This window comes from Clarias gariepinus, chromosome 3 (assembly GCF_024256425.1).
Source record: "Clarias gariepinus isolate MV-2021 ecotype Netherlands chromosome 3, CGAR_prim_01v2, whole genome shotgun sequence".
Classification (NCBI taxonomy): domain Eukaryota; kingdom Metazoa; phylum Chordata; class Actinopteri; order Siluriformes; family Clariidae; genus Clarias; species Clarias gariepinus.
The window spans coordinates 29,663,202-29,690,031 of NC_071102.1; the positions used below are offsets into that span (position 1 = coordinate 29,663,202).

General features: G+C 36.3%; 1 protein-coding gene across 5 annotated transcripts in view; it reads left to right on the forward strand.

Moving 5' to 3' along the window:
- pleca (plectin a) overlaps nucleotides 1-26,830 on the forward strand; it is a 123,197-nt gene that overhangs the window by 68,326 nt on the left and 28,041 nt on the right. For 2 of the 5 annotated variants that reach the window (XM_053491973.1, XM_053491975.1), the window contains exons 1-7: nucleotides 4,696-5,044; nucleotides 12,492-12,553; nucleotides 17,638-17,727; nucleotides 20,869-20,946; nucleotides 21,042-21,134; nucleotides 24,149-24,315; nucleotides 26,166-26,281. In XM_053491973.1, coding sequence (XP_053347948.1) covers nucleotides 4,891-5,044; nucleotides 12,492-12,553; nucleotides 17,638-17,727; nucleotides 20,869-20,946; nucleotides 21,042-21,134; nucleotides 24,149-24,315; nucleotides 26,166-26,281 — 760 coding nt within the window. In that variant the 5' untranslated portion in view covers nucleotides 4,696-4,890. Of the gene's footprint in view, nucleotides 1-392; nucleotides 536-4,695; nucleotides 5,045-12,491; nucleotides 12,554-17,637; nucleotides 17,728-20,868; nucleotides 20,947-21,041; nucleotides 21,135-24,148; nucleotides 24,316-26,165; nucleotides 26,282-26,830 lie in introns of those variants that run through there. The other 3 variants (XM_053491971.1, XM_053491972.1, XM_053491976.1) reach the window with 2 other exon arrangements.

The following is a 26,830-nucleotide window of genomic DNA, read 5'->3' on the forward strand; positions in this document are numbered from 1 at the left end:
TTATTAACATAAACCTAAAAGAGTCTGTGGAAACACCGGCGGCAGGGAATAAATAAGATCTGCTGTGTCATAAGTGAGAGGAAAGTTAAGAAAGGCATAAGTGTGAAAAGACAAAAGCCAGACTTAATGAACTGTAAGGCAAGAGCTTTTGGATGAGCTGGATAAAGAGAAAGCGAGGGAGGGAAAGAGGGAGGGGAGGAAGTTAAACCACTTTTGCCAGAGAGAGAGAGAGAGAGAAGGAGGGGGCAGCACAGGCGCTCTCGGCTTGCCTGTCCAGAATAGATGCATCGTGCTTGCGGCATTTAAAGTCCAGCGAGTGCATCACACCCCTCTCCGCCCACCCCCCTTCCTTCCAGCCTTCCTCACCTTTCACCTTGCTGCTGCATGTAAACGTTCACCGGTAGACATTCAGTCCCAGGCCCAATGCCGGTGAGCCCCCCAGGAAACGTCTTCCCAACCCTTGTGGTTTTGGGTCATATAGTCACGTTAATAGTCGTGTGGAATTGGAGGCTGAGGAAGAAGCAACTCGAAGAAGGTAAGACTGCAGTTTTTATATATATATACGTACAAAAGTTGTATTTGAGAAGTTTGGTGTGGTAAAGGATTAGAATAGTCGCAAGACGTTCGTCTTCTGTGGTCGCTGAAGTTCTCGTCTTGTATGCGTCTTCTCTCTGAGTGACCACCCCTCTCTTTCTCTCTCTCTTTCGCTCTCTGTGTGTGGCTCACTCTCTCTCTCTCTCTCTCTCTCTGTTTTTCCTGGCATGTTGCGCTGCAACACTTAACCCTATAAATGCTGAGTGCAACTTGGTGACGTTGTAGAGGCGTATCCTTACGCTTGTGTACAGATGCCTTACCAAAGTATTAACGTCTCTACAGAAGAGAAAAAAAGGATTAATGGTTTAAAATCCTGTTCGGCTTTGCTTGAACTCTTGTGCCATTTTGGTCGCAGGCTAAAAAAAAAAAAAACTGGAATAATTTAAGGAATGTTAATTGTCACAGACGTACGGAGGAGTCACCTGGGTTTGTTTTGCAGACGTTCACATCTGTGTATAATAAAGATGACCTTTTAAAGGTTATGAAGCAAGATTCACTGGTTTTTGTTGCTCTATTTATTGTGAAACATCTCTAGGCTATAGGGGCCTTGGTCTTTTTTTTTTTTTCCCCAGCAGTTAGGAGCCACACCCTAAACACAGGTGCTGGATGGCAGGAGTGCTAAGTTGTACCGAGGTGTATTCATCTCTTTTTCTGGTATGAATAGCTTAAAGGGAATTCCCTTTGTAAGCTATTATATTTAAACAAGAGCTTTGACAAAACCTTAAAATGTTGCTTTCTGCAAACTTGTTTGCCATTGCAGTGTTTAAAAATTACCAGCATTATTTCCTATTGTCTGGCCTGTTCTACGTGTCACCGTGAGTGGGTGAGGCTGGTTATTTGGGTGTGGCCTGCCAGGTCGTTTGCCTGGTAAATTATCTGTAGTCTTTACACTTTGTGTATGCTTACCTATATTTGCATGTTCTCCTGAGTCCACTCGCAGGTTTGCTGTTTAAACAAACCTGAATAGCTTGTTTAACCAGCAAACCTTTGATCATTTTCCCCCCCATGGTCAGCAACACATAGCTTAGTAACGAGCGCTGCTGTTTTTGAGATGTCACCTTAAATTCTTTATGCTCACGAGATGAGTCACTTCTAAATACAGAGTAGAATTGCAGTAGCTAGATATTATCTAGCTAATATTAATGTTTAATGGTAACTCACCAGGTAGCATATGTTTTTTAAATAAAAAAAATGGTTTTAAATGTAATTAAATTACGAATGATAGAGCAATGTACAATAATTTCCATTTGAAGTTACATAATCCATACTTATTGTACCGACTTACTGTATTTTGGGATATATATACAGTATATGTGTGTGTGTACTGTGTGTATGTATATAAAATATGCACAGACACGTTTTATGGAATGCTGCTCTCTCTGTTGTTAAACAGAGCAGGTGATCATGCTAAATTTAGATCTCCTTGCTTTATGTCAGGCATATTGGTCTTGGGAACATACCATTCCAGCATTTTAGCTCTCAGATATAGGTCTGTGGAGTCAGTTTCATATGCAGCTGACTGTCATTCATGGTTATGAGTCATGATTATGACTAATTTATTTCTATAATTTGTTTAGAGTTGATTTAAAAAAAGAGCACACTCGTTTCCTGAACACCCGAGCTCATCCATGGTTTATTTAAGTCCCCGAACTGACTGTATGTGTATCCTAGATACCGTCATAACACTGCCAACTTCCAAGAAGGTCAAACTCCTTTGCACTGGGAGACATGTCAAGCTGCTTGTGGGCAAACATCATTATATACCCTAAATGTTACTGTTAGGCACGAGTATATAAAAATGGAAAATAATATTTTTAATTCATGGAACTTGGCCTGCACATATAGAAAGGATGTTGTAAATCCGTTTATTATATTTTATTGTATGGGTAGACTGGCAGCATGGACTGGGTGGAGTCTATTATCAGCGCCATTTTATTGTTCAAACGTAGCCTTGAGAGAGATACTCCCTTTTTACGATATCTGCACTGTTAGTGTTTTATCATGTTTATTTTCTCATGACCTTTTATTGAACACTTGGCAAAAAGCTATTATGCAAAGAAGCACCAATTTCTCAAGTACACTCCTGTAATTTGATTTTACATTTATGACTTTCTCCAGCTTGTCCAATGCGCTGGTCTTCGCAGTGACTCAGTACTAATCATTTCCACTGAATAAGAAAGCATAATTTATGTCTTTATAACTATAATTCTTGTCCCGTCATAAGCATGTCCTTAGTGAATCGAATATAAAACATAACGTTTGAATCCTCACATACTGTGTAGTAGCTTTACATAGCTCTAACACTCAGCTCTCAAAGATTATTTACTTTTCCATAAACTGAGCTGCAGAAGCTCTTAATCAAACCCAGTGCTCCGTGTGTGCTGTGGTCTGGAGTGACTCAGAGTTCCTGAATGCCTAGATTTTGTTTATTTCATTTGTTTTAAATTATCACATGGTTTGTATGACTCATGTGTGCCAAAGAACTTTTCAAAAAACATATAAAAAAGTATTTTGTGGTGTATATTATCAGATTTAATGAGTGCTATTATATATTTTTACTCAGCCTCAGCATGATTATCTATATGAGTATGAGACAAGTTTTGGCATTCAACAGACAGATTTTAGCTTTCAACAGCCAGAGGGCCAGATGGGGCATTGCATTGCTGCATCACCCGGTTTGATCCTGAACTTCGGGTTACTGTTTTGCATATTCTCTCAGGAGTTTCCTCAGTGTTTTCCAGTTTTCTCCTAAAAAAACATGCCAAAGTTTTGACTGTGCTTTGTGTCAGAACACCAGTTAATCCTAAAACAGGTTGAGAAATCTCTGCTTTAAGCTTTATCCATGAAAACAATGCTGAGGACTAATTCCAGTTTTACATTTCAGCAGCTGGCAATTATTTTCGAACTACTGCATAACAGAATTTTTGATCAATTATTAATTAAAATTGTTTCGTATTTAAAGGTAACATCAGGCAAACTATTTTTCTCCTAATTTTTTTAGTTAACGCGACTCAGGTTCTTACCCTCTGATTGGCTGGTACCTTAGTTACTGTTGCTAGTAAGGATAAACAAATCTTTTATTGACAAGAAATCCATATTTGCACATTGTCCTTTTTCAGGTGCATGGTGCATATATGTATGTACTAAACAGAGTTTATAATTGTGGGAGTATACTAAGATGATATACAAAACCGGAGGCTGACCTTTCTGCTATTTACCTGATAATTTTGCAGCTTTATAACATATCCCTAGATCCGTAGGTGACTCATTTATCAGTGGAAAAATTTGTTTGTGGTAATGGGTGTGGCTCTTGAATTAATCACAATTTAAAACTTCATTTACAAAATTTAAAACCCTCATTTAAATTTAAACAGGAAAAAGAAACACTAAAATACCTTCTTGGATATAAACATGTATAGCTTGTTCCTTTCTTGAAAATGTTGAGTAATTTTTTTTAAACCACCATGCTCTTAAATTCTCAAATCTAATGGATCAAAAATGATTAAATAAATTTCTACTAAAGAAAGTTAGATTTTTTTTTTCAGTAGGGAGACATACTTAATAGTTGATATGATCGACAGAATGTTCTACATGGCAGACCAGTTTCTTGATGGAAACGACAGTTTATAAATACAATACCACAGGAAATAACTTCTCACAGGAATTAACTGTAGCTATATATGACAGGAATTACAACATGTCATTCAAAAATAAATAAAAACTGTAATCAGTAAGCTGCTGTGGATGGCATACAAATTATAATGTACTATTCCAACCAAAAGTTGAAGGTTTTACTTTTTTTTTTATTCTAGTCCATAAATGCATATGGAATATTGCACCTGTTGCATGTTAAACAAACTTTTTTTTTTTTTGGGACTCTAAAGTATGCTATTACAAACTTTTCCAGATGTACAGTACAGTTTATTCAGACTGGATGTTTTTCAGGATACATGCACATATTTGTGTCTAAGAGTCGAACACATCATTAAGTTTTACTAAAAATTTTGTGTGTCGCTGGTTTAATGTAAAAAAGAAGCCGTGCCTGAGTGTAACTCTGACGGGTTTAACGGGGGTGTCCTGAAGAGTCACATTTCACATGGTACAACTCCCGGAGCGCGCAGCTCGCCCCAGCTCTGAGCTCCACAGCACACACCTCGATGGGCCGGGCTTTCCCTCTGCAGCCTGATGTTTCTCGGTGACGGAAACAAAGCGCTCAGCGAGCGATCCGAGCTGTGGAGGAGTGTGGTGTAGCGTGCGCACACAGAGAGAGAGAGAGACGCCTTTTTTATACTGGACATGGCCGCTGCTGAGGACATGGCGGCCGTTGCGGCGCTGGCGCCGTGCCTCACGACCTTCAGCCTGGACGTGATTTACGGACGCGCCGCGTACATTCACGAGCTGAGCTGCGGGGAAGTCGGACCGCATCTGTACAGCCGCATGTGCTGCGCAGGTGAGTGAGAGCGCGCGCGCTGGGGGGAGGCTGGCGGGGGGGCTGGGGCGCGTGGAGCAGCACTGCCGTACTGTACAGTGTTGACACAGTGAGCTGTTAAGTAGTATCGTGTTTGGGACGTAGCCCTGTGTTTTAGTGAGACGAATAGGAGGGGCTCGAGACGTTAACCCGTTGTGGGACTACCCCCCCACACACACACACTTACCCCCCTCCTTCCACCCCTATTCCTGACCAGTTTGTTGTAGGGACAAGGTTCGCATTTCTTCTGCCTGCGACGCGCTTCGTCTTCTACTTAATAATAATAATAATAATATTCCGCGTTTAAAAAACCCTGACAAGAAGATTTGTGCTCTGGAACTAATTTAGCACATATGAAGGAACTTGTACAACGAGTTTCATACTTGAAATACACGTAAAAACTTTGTTACAATTTAGATCATGCTGGAATTTTAAAGTTGTTACTTCATGCCTCATGTGTTTCTTTCTTGATCCATCACTCATTTTTTCATTACAAAATCAAGATAGAAGCATCTCATCCCATCGTTGTTAAGAATACACTTTCCAAATCCATGCATGCTGTGTAGATTGTTCTACATACAGCATTGCATAGGACATATCGACAGATTATTAATCTTAAAATGTAGTATTCATTAACCAAGGTTGTCTGTAATTTAAGTAAACATTAGGACATGTAGTGAAGCAGTAATAGCGTGGAGTGTTAGTCTGGACTTGGAAAGTTATATATATCTGGGAACTGTATATAGTTTCATGCTGAGGAAGAAACTGCATAGCTGGTTTGCAGAAATGATCTGCCTTCCAAAAATGAAGTGGGGAAAGTCCACATCGGAAAAGTCTCCTCATCTCATCTGGAGAAATATAGACCCAAACCATTAAACTTAAAAATACAACCTATTTTTATGTCTGTAACTGTGTTTGGATCTGTTGCTTTATTTTGACATGGCTCATATTTAATTTTACTTTTAGCTGCTGTTGATGGCTGTTAATTAGACTGATGTAATGTAGTTGATGTTGAATTTGGATGTGCAAACAGTTTTTAATTGACACTGATTCGTACCTGTTTTCCTCCGGGTACTCCGGTTTCCTCCCACAGTCCAAAAATATGCAGGTTAGGCTAATTGGCATTCCCAAATTGCCAATAGTGTGTAAATGAGTGTGTGAGTGTGTGTATGTGTAAGTGGCCTGTGATGGATTGGCACTGGGATAGGCTCCAGATCCCCGCGACCCTAAATACAGGATAAAGCGGTATAGAAGTGAGTAAGTGAGTGATTCGTACCTGGAGCATTCACTTTTCCATGGTGAACACAAGAGGGAGACATTTTGTTAAACCATAAAATCATTCAGTTACAGCCTCCGAAAGTCTGATTTAAAGGCTAAATGAAAAACAGATGTTATGCCAAAGACATTACTTTAGAATTAAGGAAATGCTTACAAAGAAACTTGGATCTGCGAGTAGCTTATGCTACAGTTATACATCACCACCACCAGTTTCTCCTTTTTTTGCATGCCAGGGAAAATGCCGTTATGCCATCCGGTATTTTTCATTTGAGTCATTGGGGAAGTGAGATGCCCTGCCTTACATGTTGCCTTTAGGCGACAACAGTGGAAAAGATGCGAGTTTAACGTGTAGCACTCTTGCGGTATAACATCACTTACCAAGTATTTTATTTTTTATTTCACAAAGATCAGTTGTCCTATCTCCAGAATTTGCATATAGAATAACACCAGGTGGTGACTTTTTGTTTAATATGGACACTTATATTCCGTAAGATTTGCACCTCTATGGGCCAATAACCTTTAAAGCTATAGTGTTTTATTTATTTATTTATTTATTTATTTATTTATTTATTACATCCAGATCCCTCTGTATCGCATTCACGATACTTTTGCATTCAGAAACTACTCATATAAGAGATCATACAGTGATACTTAGGAGTCAATTCTGATAAACTCAGGAGGTGATGATTTCCTTTCTATAACAGCAGCTCTGCCAGTATTTTTAGGAGTTAGAGTAATGCATTTGTTCTAATAACGAAAAATTTTAGTAGCATTTTTTTGTGCAGCAATTTCTTAGTAAAATAACAAGTTGCTCTTTTTTGTGTTAACAAAGAGACTGAGAGGAAGTTTTGTAAGGATTGAATGTTTATAGCTTTTGTCATGTTTGTGATAACAGGAACTATATTTTTCACATTCCATAACTTCAAATGTAACTATAAATTGATAAAATTAGTATTAACCCCCCTCCCGTTCATATGACAGTAATCAGCTTTGGCAAGGTAGGAGTACCAGGCCACATTACGCCATACGTGATTGATTTTTATCCTATAACACACCATATGTACTTTCTTGCTTAAATTTCAGGATAGTATTGACTTGCTTCTGAATTAAATTTGCAAGAAAGTGACATCAGTTATATTTTAATTACTTTCACAGCATTTTTGGAATCTCTCAGCACATATCACATAGCACTATGTGGTCTCGTACCACATAAGCCTTGTGTTTGTTCTAACTCCAGGCAGCAATCCTTCAAAGAACAAGACATCTTTACTCTGCTCAAGTCTAAACACGCTGTTCGACAGAGTTAAAATGCAAAGAATCCTCTCCTCGTGTTTTATCCAAGCAGAGTTGACATGCTGTAATGATCTAACAGCTGAAAGGAATCTGAACAGAGTTACAGCTATAATGCCTGTCATGTTTTCTTTTCTTGTATTATGATCATAGAGAAAACTATGAATGAACGCTTATAAATTAGACAATTTATTTCACCAAATACTAAAATCTTTGTATTTAACCACAGTAAATTACAGTAAGCTGTAAGTCAGATGCAACTGAATGCAGATATAGCCCTTTAAACTGATCAGAGGGATCAGATTTGATGTCCCATGGGGACACGATTGGATTGGGCTCTGGGGAGTTTGGTTTGCCAAGTCAGCAGTTATGAGCCCTTTGACTTCCAGGCCCCATATGGGCATCGGTGAGCCTTGGATGCCCATTATCCCGTCACCAGTTAACTGGTATATAATTGATAATTATTGTGGGTTAATGATATGTGATAGTAATATAATGGCTGATCGGTGTATGGAAAAATTATTAGAAAAACAATTTTACAATAGAAGGAAAAAAATAAGTTTAAGTATTACCATCAATTACCCACTGTAATTCTTATCAATTACAAATAGATTATTATTTTCAGTAAAACAGAAAAAGCATTTATTCATTCACTTCTTATTCAAATCTTCTGCTTTTTATTTTGAAGCCTGCTTCTTGAGGTTTCACCTAAACGTTATGTGCTCGGTGATTATCAGTGTATCCTTACAGTTTAAAAAAATTACAATTACTCTCATTGTTCCATCACATCCTGATCTCACATAAAGTAAAATGAAATAAATCTTCATACAGAAGTGTGTGTACATGTGCTTGCTCAGAGTCACATAGTGCACTTTTTTATGCAGTCCTTTCAGCTACACAGAAACAATCATGCTGCTTTGTGCAGATCAGTTCACATGCCTCATATTTATCGTAGGTTTTGCATCAGTTGTACCTCAAGGCCATATCAGACACTGAGCTGCTTTAACTGACTCTAATCTTCCCTCCCAAATGCTACCATGTGGCTAAGCAAAATCACTATCATGTAGGGGAAAATGTGTGACTTTCCTAAAGCCATGAGTCACACATTTCTTTGGGAAGTGAACAGACTTTCCACTGTTTGGGGATTGTAGACGATACGATTAATACTGTAGGTAGCTCATAGTTAGCGGGTGTGTCCCCATCATCCTGCTTTCTAATACAGCAGATCATGACAAAGTGATCCCTTGTGCTCTTTTACTTTGCGTGTGGACCATATTTGTTTATGTATGGCTTTGTGTAAAGTAAGAGGAACAGAAAAGTGTCACTTTTTCTTCCTATTGGCTTAGTCATTTATGATTTTGGCTGAACTGTTATGGCTGTTTTTGCGCTAGGCTGCTTGCATAATCGATTAAGGATTTTGCAGTTATTTTCCTGAAGACTTTGTGTACTACTGTACCCCAGTTTTTAATTACATATATATTTCTATATAATTTTCCCAGATTTAGCAAAAACAGCATGCCACAAAGTGCACATTTTCTATTATTAAAAGTGTGTTGTGGAATGTCAGTAAAACAATTAAGTTCCTGAGTTAAAGCCCTCTCCAGTCTCTCTCTGTTTTTTCACTTTCTTGAAGGTAATAAAATGAGAAAAAAAACAGCTTGCCTTGATACCAAGAAACCTCATGTTGCAAACTTTTTACTATAGAAACTTATAAAATATTTTACCAAATGCACTCAAAAAAACCTATGGTTTCCTTCGCAGCACTTTCATCAGAGCTGCTGCTGTAGAAAATGATTCACCACCATCTGACCAATCAGTATTGAAAGTTCAGTAGCACTGTGGTTTAATCAGCTTTAAGAATCGTGCGTTTATATTTCTTACTTCCCATTTAATCACTTTCATTTCTGTTATCTCTGTCATTGTGGTTTCTTTATAACATTATACTTCTGTTCCAGTCTTTTAGTCTTGTCCCCTCCCTATTCATTGTAAAGACAGAGCGGGGGGTAGTTGTGGCTATTTCACAGTGACCCCCCTCTTTTCCAAAAATGCAATAAATGTCGGTTTCTGACTTTCCTGCCTGAGGCAAGGTATTTATGGCATGGAGGAAGAATGAAAAAGAGGAGGAGGTTAAGAAGGGAACTAAACAAGAGAGAGGGAAAAAAGTAGGGAGAAGAGAGAGTTAAGCTAAAGAGGTAAACTCACTGACTTGGAACACACCCACCCAACTGTATGGCATTTCTCATCACGCTCAGACAGAACTAACTGTCAGTGAGAGAATAAGGGTTGAGAAACAGAAAAATTTAGTGGTTACAAATTTAATGAAAGAGGACAAAAATGGCTTTACAGCAGTTTTTTAGGACATATTCATCTGATAGTATGGGTAGTGACGCGGTGTTCACAGAGGACAGCTACTACCAGGGGATGCTCAAGTCCACAGAGGGAAGGAAAGGTAGCACTGAAAACCCACATCTATAAAATATGTTACTGTTTTTCGGTATTCTGTAACAATGTTTCACCACAAAAAGTCTGTTTTGTTTCTCATGCTATATAATTTTTTTTTGAGATATTGTTATTTTTTTGTTGTGCCAATGTGTTCAACCTGTATGCAGATGATATGCACTTTTGTATGTACCTCACTAAAGTACAGATGTACCTCATACATAAGGTGTATACCATCAGATTCATGCACTGTCAGTAGTTGTTCATGTCCTCTAATACCCTTTTTATGTTTCCCCAAACAGTCAGTAAAACTGAACTTATAAATATGATCCCTATGAGCAATAATTATCTATTTATGCCTTTGGCCAAAGCTATATTTGGGATGGAATGATAAGATCATGTACATGCACTGAGTGGTCTGGTATGCACAGGTACAGATATGCAGGGCTGGAATTGTGTGCTCTGACTTTGAGAGGGAAAAACAGAACATAAGTTAAGATTGTTAAATGTTTGAGATATTAACAGAAAAAAAATCACAATTTAATAAGTGTTGTGAATTCGTTAATGTTGACTTGATTGAGGGTCAGGAGATACTAACTTTCCATGTGTAAAATGTGTTGATTTGTTTATATTTAATATATTTATTTAATTCGAGTTTAAATTTAATAGAATTGACAAAGAACACTATGGAAAATATCGGCACTTTATAAAGTTAAACAAATGCAATCAAACAAATATGTTTAGAAGAATAAACTGTCTATGCACTTTTACAGAAAGTAAGTGAACCACAAATTAGCAAAACTGAACACTTCTCTTTTAACAAAATGCGTTTGGGTAGAACACTTTGTAAAATATGTCTTTTAAAGCCCTAACCTTTACAATATCAAGAATGATAAATATCTAACACACACACGTTTTAAATCGATCAATCAAACACACAGAAAACATTAGATTGAAGTAAGAGTTGCTGGGCAAGCCTATAATTTATATCAAAAGATTAATTTATATATAAATCAGTGCTTATCTACGGCCACAAGACCTGATGTACATTTTGCAAGAGATCTCCTAAAGCTGTAACCTGTTTCATAAAATGAAAAATGTACAGTTTTACAGCACTGTTGAATTCTGCCATCTGATTGGCCAGATGTTGAGTCATTTTTCTTTGACAGCGGCTCTGACAGTAGTGTGTAATACATTTTGGTTTCCATAGCAACAATGACCAAGCGGGAGTCAATGGTGGACGCTTACCAATTTTCCGTAACAGTTTTTTTTTAATGTCTTTAATTGTGTAGTTTTCTGTGATGTATTTTCAAAAAGAATCTCCAGTGGGATTATGTCTCTGTAACGTGGCAAACAACATTAAATACCAGTGTCATGATTATAAAAACATAACATAAAAACATGGCTGTTGAGACTTGCTCATCTCACGCTGTATGGAATTGTGTACTTTAGGAGTAATTTTAAAACATTTGATGGGGAACCTCAATCTAAAGCGAAACATTGTCTCTTGGGAGTCACGAACACGCCTCATTGGTTTCAAAATAAGACCTGCTAGAGCTTAGACTCAGAGCTTCTCTCGAGCCATGTTCCTTTGTGTGCCAATGAAAAATTCAGTTAAACTAAAAGGTTATCTTTGTGCATTTAATTTTTTTTTTTTTAGCTCTAATACATCAAGCTGGGTTGCTTTTGCTCTATATACTGTACATAAAGAGAGAGGGGGGAAAAAAAGAAACTAATGAAGTAGGGTTCATGAGTGTGTGTATGTGTGTGCCCTGAGATGGAATAGCACTCTGTCCAGAATTTTGGGCTTGCTTTGTTTATTTTGTTTGTTTAGCCACATAGTGACCTATAAATCAATTTTAAGCGAAAAAAACATCCGATTTAAGGCCTAATTCAGTGAGAAACAGGTACATAAACATTACTGTTGATGGTGAATGCTATGTGTTTGGGAAAGATGAGAAGGGAAATGAGGTTGCTGATGAGGCTGCTACATAAACAAGCAATCGATCTTTAACCTTTAATCTTTGGGCACTTTACAGCCTGTCACAGTAAAACATTTGTTCCAGTTTATATACTTTATTCTGCATAATTGAATTAAATATAAAGAAATGATTGGGCTTAAGACGTATGCACAATACTGTATAAAAGCATAGGAACTCGCATTCTTACATTAAAAAGGTACTGTGTCTAAATATATCAACTTAAAGTGGTGTTATTTTGAGTGGTGGTCCAATTTTGATATGACATTCTTCTAGTATTGATTATATGCAAGGTTCTCCTATGTTGTTTTGCACTCACTGCCACTTGTCTATGACATTACTGAACAGATCACTATGTAGATCATTAGCAACATGTATAAGGCTACATAATTTTTCAAGTCACTAATGATTGTTTTCCCCATTTCTCCTTTGCTTCTTTACAGATGAGCGAGACCGTGTACAGAAAAAGACTTTCACAAAATGGGTGAACAAACATCTTATGAAGGTATTTTAACACACATCATACAGTAACATGCTATGTTTGCGTAATCCTTGTGACAAAATAAGGCAAGAAAATAAAATGTATTTTATTGTACCACTGACGTATTTAATAATTTAGGTCTCGCAGATATTTCTTTACTTCACAAATAACAAAAAGGGTCAAATGATGTATGGTGAAATATAAATAGGAACAAATTTATAAACATGATTTATTCTTTATTTTTAAGGAAGGAACAGCAAACTAAATATATTGTGTAAATTTTATTTGTATAGCTCTTTTAACAATGGTCATTGTCACAAAGCAGTTTTATAGAATCAAAAGAAAATGATGGAATGTGTATGAAATGTGAGAAAATGTATATGAATCAAAATGATCAGATTGTATTTTGTTCCCAACCCAATCTCAACATATTCACATGTTCCATTTGATAGTTTTGTTTAAAATTCCACAATAAGACAACAATTTCTGTTTAAATTAAATTATGAGTTGTTAACACTGTGGTCTTTTACCTCTAGAGTCTAGGGTTCGAGGCCTGCCTATGTGTGCGTGGAGTTTATGTTCTCCCCATGGTAGTGGGTTTTTTTCTACAGTACAAATTAGGCAAATTGGCATTTCCGAATTGCCCATAGTGTGTGAGTTGGTGCGTGTGCTTGTGCCCTACGTTGTACCTCACCTACTGCTGAGTCCCCTAGGATAGGTTTCAAGCCCCACATGGTATAAAGAATAAGTGATACATGATTTTTTTTTCAGTGTACTTACATTTTGTCACAATGCTTCTATTACATCATTTCATTAATAAATTGTAGTTTATCGGAAATTTTTAATATATACAATATAATTATTGTCATGAAATATTTTTCATATTCTTTTTACTTGTAGCAGCAGAGGTTAGATTTGAAAGCAGTAGACTTTTAGCAGAGTACAGCTTTATCTGTTGACCAGAGGGTTAACTGTTAACCCTGTACTTAACGTTATGGTTAAAATGGGTTCCATGGTTTCTCTGTCATTATGTACTTATACGACAGGAATGTGTTTAGAAAAAGAATGAAGCCTTTGGTAAAGTTAAATATTATATCTACTGTTGATTTATAGGTAACAATTTATGCTAATAAAAATCTAACATCCTATACAGATTCTGTGTCTGAAATGTAACTGTGTATCTATAGTGGCGTGTCAGTTTGTGGGTGCTTCTAAATCTATTAATATATGTTATATTATATTCTGTGTGTGTGTGTTTGTACGGTATCCATGTGCGTGAGTCATCCACATCTGGTCAGGTTTTAGTTCCCTGCATAAGCACAATGTCTTTTATTTATGGCCTCATGAATGCACCATCTGGCCCACAGGTGCCAAGAAGTCGATATTTAAATTACGTTCCATATTTCCTTCCAGTGATGCCCATGTCACACAAAACACAGGAAAACAAAAATCTTGTGTTTAAGGGAAGGAGAAAATCTTTCATGTTAGTGATCTCACCGACTTGCATAACATAGTTTTTGTCAGAGATGGTGTTTATGATAAGTTTGTTTTCCCATGCTTGATTTCATTCAGAGATAAACATTTCCATGCCATTTAGCACCGTCTATAAAACAGATACAGTTGATTGGATTTAATAGAATCGCAGCTCTAAACTTTTTCTAACAAATAAAAGTTTTTTTTAACACAGCAAAAAATAAATCCACACTAAAGTAAAACCATATTGTCATGCATAAGAAATAGAAATGGTGTTTCTAATGTATCTGCCTAAGCCTCTTCTCCTAAGTCTTCTGTATGGAAGTGTACAGTCATCCTGGATTTTTTCTGTAAGATGTGAAGTGGTTGTAACAGAATCTGTTCCATCTGTATCCAATTATGTCTTAACGGATGCCTTTTAGTTTTTTGGGCTGTTCTCAGAGGCACGGCCAAATGGCCTGGTAGCTATTTAGACACTGAGATATTTAAGTCAGATTTTAGGTACCTAGAGGTTTATTGATAATATTAAAGAATTACAGGGAAAATATCTGGAGACTTTATTAACAACCTCACTATATAATAATTTTATAATTCATATAAAAAAAAAATGATTGTTGTAAAATGATTACAAACCATTTGTTTGCTGAAGTAGAAGTTATTCATAATACCAATACGTTTGTCTTATGAAGTATTATTAAGAGGATGTGTTAACCATTAGTTTATGTGTGAAACCTAGTTCCAAAAATTTAAATACTTAATAATAATAAAAAGTAATCAAGAATAATAATTCATTAATTTCTTCATGTTATTATTATTATTAGTAGTAGTAGTAGTATACGCCATTTTCTAAGAACCGTTTTAAATATGAATTAATGTAATAATGCTTATAAAAATATTTGAAAAATTCAAATATTTAATTTCGTTTCTTTTTCAAAAAGCCTCCCCTTATTTCTTTATATTTTGGCAGGAAAATAAGACAGTGATTTATTGCAACTTAAGTGCAAACAAACATGTAAACACAGTATGCTGTGTAGCACAAACAGAGTTTGAATATTTCCAACAAGCTTTAAAGTCAATGGTATGACCACCATTATTCTCCAACACAGCCGGAGATCACCTAAAGTCATTTGTAATATTTTTAAGCAGTCTTTAGAAATAGTCCTTCAGACATTCCGAAGCTCTTTATTTTTATACTGTTATCCAGTTGTATTACCATTTGTAGACTCGGAATTGAATAAAATCTAAATCTAATGAAGTTAAATGAGAAAAACTTCTTTATGGAATATAAATGATTTTTTATATTAGTATTTATAGTTAATAGTAACATTTTTTTTATAGTATATATAATTAATACTTTTATCGATTTGTCAAATTGTTTGTCATCATTTGAATAATTTTCAGTAAATAACCCATTAATATTTAATAACTGTTAATAGTTTTTTAAATTAAATTATTGACAGCTTTGCATTAATTTTAATAATTAATTAAAAATATCTTAATGCAAAAGGCAATTAAATAGTAATATTAATAATGTAATAATTATTAATATATTTGTAATAATAATATTTCAAAAAAACATTAAAGAATACATTTTAATTACTCCATCCTGGTATAAGACACCATCACAGTGTTTTCTTGTTTCTCTGCATTCTTTACTCTATGTTCTTATTTCATTTTTTATTCACATAAATCCCAATCTCATTCATGTGTTATGCAAATTTCTCTCTTTCCTTTTCTCTGTCTTTTCATACCAATCTCTCCATCCATCTCCATCAGCACTGGAAAGCAGAGGTAGGTCATGTGCTTGAACCGAGTGCGGACTGAACCTCATCTGCATGGATTGTGATTAATCTCATGCACCTACAGTTTACACGCTCCCTCCTGTGTGTTTTGTTTATACTGCTTGAGCCTCTTTGCAGGAGAAACAGATGCTTAATCGTTTGTTTATTAATTTTAGACCACTTAGAGCTTAAACCACATAATCTACAGTAAGGATGATTCTGTAATAATGCTTTGTTTTGATATCCCCACAATTTGACAACAAGACTGTTGATTAACCCTTCTTCTGCAGGAGGCTTTTAGCGATCTTTAACTTTTAAGTTGCGTTTTTCTTTTTTCCTGTGAGATTACTGACACTAAATATAGAAAGTTAGTATAAGTTATTAACACACTTGACACTGCCTAAACTCTCTTGATTTGCTGTGCTGTGTTATGATTTTAATCTATGACAGATGTGTGGCCTGCTGGTTATACAGCAGTCCACTGCTCTGATTTAATCTGAACAATAGGATACCTCTGAATATGAATGATTCATAACAAACATATGTGTAAAAGAGAGACAAAAATATTATTCCATGCAACCTTTGGACTACTGATAACTCAGAATGGACTGTTAATGTTTTTTTTTTATCTGATTCCTCCTTTATGAGTTCCTTAGAATTAATTATTTCAATGCTTATCTAGACAGCAGTGTTAGTCTTAGCAAGTTCAGCCCACAATTTAAGCTTTCAATGAAAAGATGTTTGTTGATCCAAGTTCCCTTTAGGTCACGAGTTCCTAAGAACTGCTAGCGAGACTCCTGTGAGACATTTAAATCCCGTGAGACATCTACAAAGTGAAACTGCAAAATTTATAAAAAAAAATTTGTAACTATATGGATTTAAAACAGTCTACTTATGAAGATCTACCCATAAATTTATTTCAGAGAAAAATATTATTATAGAAATATAGATATTATAGAAATATTTATTAGTGTTTTAAGGATTCTTTGCCTATGTTAGAATACTCAGCTTCTACTTGAGATCCTTTCTAATTGTTTGTTTCACCCAGGAATTTTCACCCAGAACTAAAGAAATCCTAATTATTTAAAGAGTGTACAACCTTTTAAAGTCACGATGCCATTTTTAAAAAAGCATTACTGTATTGTAAATACTGCAGGATTGCTTTTTAAAACAATAATGTATTATAAAGTTATAAAGCACTATTAAGGCTCAGTGTATGAACAGTATAATTAGGTGACTATTGTCTATTTTTACTTATACCACAGCACTGTTAGAGCATCATCTGTGATTAGACAGGAGGTTAATACATTTTCTACACAAGCGGAACAGACAGGTGTACTACTGTATGTTAATGCACTCAGCTATTTTTTTTTATAGTAACAATTTTTTTTTATAGTTATAAATGTTAAATTCAAATTTTATTTGTCACATACACAGTCATACACCGTACAATATGCAGTGAAATGCTTAAACTACGTAAACTAACTTGTTTTATGGATGTTCCACTAAAAAGAAATATAATTATCAATGGTTAAAATGTATGATGTTTTGTTCTTTCAATGATGATAATCAATGTATTTGCGGGCAAAAGTTATTCTGTTTTATATGAGGCCACGTTCACAGTCATTGTTTTCACATACAGGAACAGGACGTCACATTAATTGGGTTTTTTTTTTATTTCAAGGTATAGATATTTTAGGTTTAAAATAAAACTAATTGAAAAAAATAAGTAAAATTTTTTCGAAGTAAAAGGAGTTGAATAAACCAAACACATTAGTGCATCAAAAGAACACTTTACCAGGGAAATAATGTAGTATTTCATTGGTTTATTTCTTTGTATGTTTTTATGTCCAGGCTCAGAGGCACATCACAGACCTGTACGAGGATCTGCGAGATGGCCACAGCCTCATTTCCCTACTGGAGGTGCTCTCTGGAGAAACGCTGGTGAGTCCTTTTAGCAATAGTTTCCTACTGACTTGCTACAAAGGAAACCAGTAAAAAAAAATAAAAATAAAAGAAGAAATAGATCTTGCATCAGATATGCATCCTGAAGCAAAACCTTTATGTGGATACAGTACCTGCTTTTGCACCTTTTTTTCCTTTTCCTCTAGCCATAGGTCCTTTTAATAAACCTAACTCCTTCCTAATTCATAATCCGCATGATAGTCAAGATTTAACCACCAAGCTTCATTTAACCTACACTTAATTAACCGCGTTGTTTTTTTAATTCTTTTAACATTTTGTTCTTTCACCTAGTTTTTGCATGCGTGTCTTTTTACATTTGAGAGATTTTTGAACACCGAATTATGAATGCCCAGTTGAATTACATCTACTTTCACAGGTTTTCTTCTGTTGCACATCTTTTAACTGTTAATGTTGTGTTTTCTGCCTCTGTTTCAACATCCTGCACTGGTTTTGCCCACCCCTGACCTTTCAGTTTTCTACTTGGCTGACCTCTGCCCTAACCTTGACCCCTTTGCCTTTGCCTCTTCTCTTGCGATGCTCTTGCTGGGGTAGCCGAGGGAGCGTGATGTTGTCAGGAACTCACGGTTGGTGAGTGGGTCTAGAACCTTCCGACTCGCCTCCTCAGGGGGTCTGGCATGCGTCACTCCCAGGTGACCTGGGTTGTGCATGATGTCACTTCCTTTGTCTTGTGTCTTGTTGTCAGTCTTTTTTGCTCCTACAAAATGAGCTCAGGTATTCTGGTTAAAGATTAATTTACATTTGGCCAGTTTGATCAAGCAGGCTTGGTTTGCAGTTATGATGATTTGTGAGACTGGCCACAGTTTGGTATTCTTTCTGGAAAGTTATGTTATTACATGTACATTCTTTTGTACATTAAAGATGCACTGGGAATTTAAAAAATTATCAAAATATCCCTCAGACCAAGCAAGACTGACTTTTATTACAATAAAGTGAATAAAAATTTTATTAGGGAGTATTTAGTTATTAAATGACAGAATTTTGTCAGAGTTATACTTGAGTTGAAGTTAAAAAGTGTCTGCACTTTTAATTACTCAAGCAGTAAAATAAAAAAACAAACAAATATATATTTTATTTTACTGTGGTCTCACACTTGCAAATCCATAGCTATTTGCACAGCGCAATTTCTATGCAAAGTTCAAATGGTTAAAGTTAAGGTTGGGACAGGGTTAGCATTCATTTCTATTGTTTGGCTTCCTTTGTAGAAAATTATTTAAATCTCACTCCAATATCCTCTCTTATTTGAATTTATACACATATTCATGTATTGCATAAGAGTGAATTTTATTATTATTATTATTATTATTATTATTATTATGAAGGTAGCAAGGTTTAAATAAGTTTTGATCTGACTGGGCATATTAAATAGATGCTGGAATAAGGAGAGAACCATGACTAGATGAATTAAATTCTTTTAAACTAGTATTTGTTAAAAATTTAGTAATACACATTTAGTAATACACATTTTAAATAAGCGCACAAGCATTAATTAGAAGTATACTGATGTACAGTATATGAAAAAATTACTTAAATACTTTTCTCTTCACGAATATCGAGTCCATGGTAAAATTTCCTCAATGCAAAGAACTTCTGCACTCATATACATTATAGATAATATTCGATTAGTGTTTTTTTTTTTTTTTTTTCATTTTTATACATCACATCATTTCTAGTACAGATATGATGTCAGTTATGTAAAAAATAAGTTATAAGTGGCATTAGGGCTGCACGATTCTTTCTAAAATGTAAATAATGATTCTTCTCCATGGGAACTGAGATCACAGTTCGGTCACACGATTCTCAATTAAAAAAAGAAAAAAGTGCTCTCTACTGTATGTAGGACTTTTCCTTTTTATCCCTAAAGTGCCCTGAGTCCTCAAAGTGAATAACTTAAAAGCTGTTGAACAGAGAAATAACAGTAATAAATAAAATAATTACATAGCATCTGTAGTATCCATGATGTATACAGTATATACTCATATAAACTAATGTATACAGTGATAAATGCAACATCAAAAGAAAATTTAATGTTTTTTAAATTGGCCAAAACAACAGCATACTATTTCAAAAGTAGTCTGTTTAGGTCTGCCTCCTTAATAAACGTTTACAGAACACTGTAAATGAGGAAGGGCCGTATGACTGAATCATTGGCTAATCTCTGGCCTGATTGGTGAATTAATAGTGTTTTGTGTTACAATGTGTAAGCAACTAGGATTGTTGTCAGGTAAATAGTTGAACACATGAATGCAGATCCATTTGTATGCAGGAAAATAGTGCAAGTGAATCAGAAATGAGGTTGCATATACTGTATGTACGAATTGAGATTGTGATTATATTTTTTCCCCCGATAAATCGTGCAGCCCTAATTGGTATCATACACTGAAAGCAGACAGGAGTCTTGCTATCTCAGGTGTGACTGGCTGTCCATTTGGTTACTGTCATGAGTGCCAGTGCATGGTCTGGATTGTGTGCTAGTGCATTCCCACTTAGATGTTCCAGATGGCTTCTCATGCATTGCATATTCACTGTGGCATTAAACCCAATTCACCTTAGGGCTGTAAGATGTTTAGTTGATGCATTTACAGTATAAATGGGGAAAAAATAATATTATTTGGACCATTACCATATGGACATACTTACTCATGTTTTTGTAAATTGATTTAATGCACAATAATAGGTTTAATAGGGGATTTTAGCCGTGTATATATTGCTAGGTATTTTAATAATACTTTACCTCTCAACGCCTGTCAAGTGTTTTGGGGAACTTTACTTTTAGTAAATTAAATGTATTATTATTATTACTATTATTTTAAAGTTATACCTCTGCAATAACTTTAAGAAGGGGGAACCTTGTCGTGTCAGCTGGTCTTACCAACTTAAATGCTCTGTTACGAGTTGAGAGACTTTTGACAGGCAATGTATGTTTCTCCAAATTGATTTAAGTTTTTTTTTTTTTATTTGTATGGCAGTAACAAACAATTCCTATGTCTTAAAGATGGCCAAATTTAGTTTGGACACACTGTAACCATTGATAGTATTCAACTCTGAATTAGTGTATTCCACTTCTGTCTCTGAGCTTCTGTTGTATTTTGTGTCCAACAGCCCAGAGAGAAGGGTCGCATGCGCTTCCACAAGCTGCAGAATGTCCAGATCGCCCTGGACTTCCTCAAACAAAGACAAGTACAAGAAACACTTCATACTTGTTTCTTTCATTATTTACATTCACAGTTTCCACACCTTAGTTCTTCATGACTATGTTTCTTGTTTTGATCCAGGTCAAACTGGTGAACATCAGGAATGATGATATAGCAGATGGAAACCCAAAGCTGACCCTTGGGCTAATATGGACCATCATCCTTCACTTCCAGGTATGATATGATATAATGTAATACTCACATAATGTATGCTGTGTTGAAGTGTAATTCAGTCTGCTAGTCTGGCCAGTTTCTTGTTTCTCTGCTGGTATTTTTCACAAGACATTTCAGATAAAGCTGATTACCTGATGCTTTATCAGGACCATCTGATCAGCCATAACATTAAAACAATCAACAGTGAAACCACTTAAGATTTGGGTTCCCATGTGCCGCTAGGGTAGCTCTGGTCACCCAGGATTTGGCTCTACAGGGCCTCTGGGGGTTTGCTGTGGTGTCTGGTACCAGGATGTTGGCAGCAGATCCTTTGGGTGCTGTGGGTTGTGGGGTGTGTCCTCTTTGGACTGGATTTTGAAGTTTTTTGGATTTTGGATTTTTTCTGGGGAGTTTGGAGGCCAGGTCTGGAATTGATGCCCTGGGAGTTCTGATACCTTTGTGTATGGCTAGCATTGACATTTGTGCTGCATTTGCTTTTTTGGTAGATCGGATAGGACGGGCTGTCTTTATTGGTAAGCTTTGGGTGCTCACAATCCTGTCATGATTTTGGTGATCAGTGTTCATCTGTCAGTGGTCATAATGTTATGGCTGATCAGTGCTTGTTCCAGTTCACTTCAACATATTGATCCAGTGTATACATCCTGACTTTTTTCGTTTTCTTTTTAAGATTTTGCATTTTTTATACAAAACAGGTCTAAAACAATGAAAGAGTTTATGCAATGCGTGAATAAAGTAGAGGTTGCACAAGCAAAGTTAAATTAAAGCTCTATAAAAGTTATTCATTGTCAAGATAGGGAGATTGTTGTTTCTGCTCTTTGGAATGTAGTTAGTTATACACCCAGCTTCTTAAATGGTGGAAAAAAAATCCAATAACTTTATATATATTTGATTTTTTTTTAAAGTTATTTTGGGCTTGCAGAGGATTATGGTTTGAGGCAGTGTCCATCCGGCTCAGTGACTCAGTGTTCCCTGAGAGGAAGAGGGCGCGGGCATATTGGTACGGCAGTTTAATGACTCATAAGGCTTCTGATGGTTTTTTTGGTCTTTTCCCAGTACTTTAATGATTGTCGACAAGGGGATAATACAGCCATTGTCTATTTTTTTTTGCCTGTGCTGTGAGTTTTTATACTTTAGCGTTATGTTTATCCTGGCCCTATCTTATGTGACATGGGTGTGGTGTAGTCATTATGCCACCTGGAACTTTACTCCAAATTCTGTAAACTAATATAGCTTGCATAAATCAACAGCTAATGCAGCTTTTAAATTCAAATAAAGTCAGTTGCATCTGCTTCTAGCATCTCTGATTGATTCAAAAAACCACAGCATTGTGTCACTAATGCTAATCATATATGTATGGCGTATGCTCTGTAGAGGAAGACAAAAACAGACTTCTCTTGTGGATGCTGGTATTGTGCAGGCACGAGGTGGACATTTAGTTGAAAAAGCTGAAGTGAAAGGATTAGGTATGTTTCCATCGTGTCTGAGTCACAAGTGTGCAGGACTGACTGCCAAACCGAACGAACTTCCCTAAGTTCCCTAACGGTTTCAGCCACATGCTTATAGACACGCTTATAAAAGACCAATATGCCGTCAGTTTTTTGCTTGGGAGAAGTGATTCATTTAAAAGGGAAATCCTGACTATGAATCACTACAAAACCACAAACACACACACAGACATACAGTACGCCACTCACAACTAAACACATCCAAAAGCCTTACAGATGAACAACACCCTGGTCATAAGACTTTTTTGCTCGAATCGCATGATCACCACTAGTTGCAATCTTTACCAAGCACAGTATCCTAGCAACAAGACCTAGGTTGTTATTATAGGATATTTCTTTACTGCTTTAAAGACGAATAATTGCATTTAGTGCCGTGATATGTATTCCAAGTGGAAGCAGTTTATTATCAATTCAGTCTTGACCTGCGTGGTTGCCGTACCTACTGTATGCTGAAGCCACATTATTAAAATTTTCAGAACATTTATGACAATTTTGTAATTATAATAAAAAATAAATGCAACAAAACTTTAAATTTGTGTTTTGTAATATTTAAAAGTGTTACTGAACACTTTTAAATATTGAGATTTGAGATGAGATTTTTCTGCTCATGAGGCATATGAAGTTTTAACAAAGTTGGAAGAGAAAAGGTTAAGGGGGGTCACATGCTGCATACTATTTGCAAATAGTTAAGCTTGGTTGATGTGTATTGTAACCTGAGGAGTTAATGTTACTATCCCAGAGTTTGTGGGATATAATGTGTGAATATGGCAGGTATAATATTTCTTAAATTAGAGACATTTGGAAGAACTGCAGATTGTGCTTTTACGTGGTAAAATATGTTACTTGGATTCCCTTGCAGTCCACACTATTGTCGGCACAATACTGTTATACAAACTAACTAAGAAATTTTGACCAGTCAGATTTAAGAATTCAGCAGCATCGTAGTATAAAAGCTGGTTTACTCTTCTGTATTGAATCGACACCATCAGTCTCATGTAGGTCTTGTGTAGCTGCCTACCATATCCAATATCTTTGGTGCAGCCTGAAGTGCACCTCCCCAGAAATGTCACTACACGTCACAGTGCTTGGTCTCCCGGGTAGCAATGCATTTGCAATGCTGACTCCAACAAGATTTGCTCAGTTTTATTCACCATTGCTTGAAATACACAAAAAACATTCAAAGAAAAGACTTGACACCATTCGTATACCATCACAGTGGTATAGAAACCTTACTGCCTAATAGTGATTTGGTGGTGAAATTGCAGAAGGACACAGACATACCAGTGCACAAGTATACATGCTCATAACACCATCGGCCTGCAATGTAGGCTCTGCCTAGACTTGACACAGAAGCATAAATCAGGCTTAAGGCTTGCTAATGTTTCATACACTGCAACTGCAATTTATCTTTCGGACAACAGAGGGCTCTGTAAATTCCAAGCTGCTTCTTTAAGGTGTTTAATAAAAAACCTTCCTACCAACTAAAATTACTCTTACCTCTTTCTCCAGATCTCAGACATACAGGTGAACGGTCAGTCTGATGACATGACGGCCAAGGAGAAGCTGCTGCTCTGGTCACAGCGCATGGTGGAGGGCTACCAAGGCCTGCGCTGTGACAACTTTACCACTAGCTGGAGAGATGGCAGGCTCTTTAATGCTATCATCAATAAGCACAGGTAAGGAAGAGTTCAATTGAAGGCACTTGTAGTGTTTAGGAAGATTTTTTTTCACCATAAACATGTATGACACACAAGTGCACGATTTATTTGCATGAATTATCGAACTATCTATTAATCCCATTAGTGTGCTGTTAAAATATCAAAAAAACGACCTTGACAAAAAGGACAACTATATATTTTTTTCTCCAACACAATGTATTTTGGTTTGACCCTGGTTCAACAAACTTAAAGGTCCAGCAAAATAATTTCACACACACATTTGATATACATCGAGCGTCCAAGTCTCTTGTGTGGTCTTACAAATTATTTGCACCTGGACAAGATGCATCTTGCTGCAATTAACCATGAAACAGTATATGTCTGACATGCAGAGTGGTGGGTATACTCTCTCTCTCTCTCTCTCTCTTCCAAATTTCCATCCATCATAATAAATCATGTGAGGGATGAAGGGGAAATCGTGGAGGGCGTAGCACACTAATGTGCCAAGTTTTCCGAAAGCCTGTGATTTTAACACCCTGCAAGAGCATGCACTGCACATGCCTGTGTCTCAGGAGAATTATCAGCTGCTCATTTTCTCAGGTTTTTATTTCTTGAATGTTAGACACAGTGCAACTATTAGTACTGTACTTCACTTGTATGCTGTTAACAAAAACCAAGTGCAGATAGTCTTTACATGAAAGAAAAGGACTGCCACTGAAGATTTTCCACAGTTAATCTTTTGGACAAGCAAAAAGGAAGCCTAGTTTGGTTACACCCAGTGCGCATCCAGCAGCGATGATCAGTCTGAAGAGGAAGATTCGTACGAAGAAAAGGCACAGCAGCTCGTCAAGCAGCCCTCATGGCTCAGTTAGTGACCTAGATGCTCGGGTGGTCATGTTATGTGAAAACGTACCCTCCGAGGAATCTTTTGACTCCGAGTCACTTAGTCCAGAGGCTCGCTCCAGCTGTGGATCTCAGAGTGGAGAGTTTGAGCTGAGCACAGAGCAGCGGCTTTCTCCAGTGAACAGGGACAAAATATCCTACAGAACAGGGTATTATACTGAAGTGATGCCTGCAGGAACGCAAGCGTATTGCTACTACACCCAAAGAAGCAGTCATATGTATGGATGCAGTATGTTACTTTATAGAAACAGTTTTGATTGCTTAGTGTAATTGTAGATACTATGGACACAATAAATATTTGGAGGTGAAAATACTAGTACATGACAATGAATAACATTAGAGTAGCTAAATCCTGCCAGTATGAAGGTGGTACTGGCAGGAATTGTTTTACCATGAGCTCTGTCGTTATGCTAGAATTTAAAGAATAAAGAAAATAACATTTTTGGGTTGTTTAGCTTCTTGTAAATAATTTATTATATTGAAAAAGCGGTGTGTTTTAACTGTGCTTGCTAGCTAATATGCAGTATTTTAATGGTTATATATTGTAATTAGCATTATTAAATAACAGTTCGGAACATATGTGAGTACTAATTTTACATTTTGCATCTTCAATGGGTGAAACCTTCATATTTATGGAAGTACACATGAGCGTGTATGTGCACGCTGTTTAAAGTCTTACCTGAACCAGGTTTGATGAAATCCCAAGGGAAACTTTGTGCATTTTGATTGATCATATCAGGAATTGAAAAGAGAATTACAGAAATAACCACCCAAATGTAACATACTGTATTTAGAACAGCTTACATTATATTTTTGCTATTTCTATTTTTGTGTAGTTTATTTAATTTCCCCCTTGTTTTTAAAGACATGCCTAGCATGCATATTATTCTTTGGCTGCTGTCGGGATTCCAGTTTTTTGTTAAAGCCTGCTCTGACACGGTTCCTTTCTCATCTGTGTGCCTTAGGCCAAATCTGATTGACATGAGTAAGGTGTACAGACAGACAAACCTGGAGAACCTGGAGCAGGCGTTCAGCGTGGCAGAGAGAGAGCTGGGCGTCACCCGCCTGCTCGATCCAGAAGGTAAACTCCGATCATTCCCTGAGGCTGAGCAATTCTTTACACAACCTGTTCCTATTTGGCAGGCAATTACCTTGCCTGTAGGAACAAATTCAATGATTAGAAAGAAATTAATATGAGTAGTATAGTAACAAATAGTTTTTTTTTTTTAATGTTAAAAATGGCCATCAGCAGTTATTTAAACAATCTATCTAAAGAAGATAGAGGTGTGCACCTAACACAAAGGGCTGAAGCATATCTGTTAACAGACAATAGCATAAACAACATATTGCAGATTAACTAAATGGCTAAGAAACAAAACAAAACTGTGAAACCACATGGTGTAGGCCAGTTTGAAAGTAAAAATAAAGTGTAGTTAGCTTACATTGTGTTGTTTGTATCTAGCAAGTTAGTCAAGCTGGTTAAAAAGCTAAAAGCCCTTTACAACACCACATCTTTTACATAAATTCAAAAAGGAACTATAGTTAGCCTTAGCTAAAATTAAGTTGTTCATAACTGACCAGCCATAGAGCACTCAAGCTAGCTAACATGCTACAAAAAAACCACACCAAA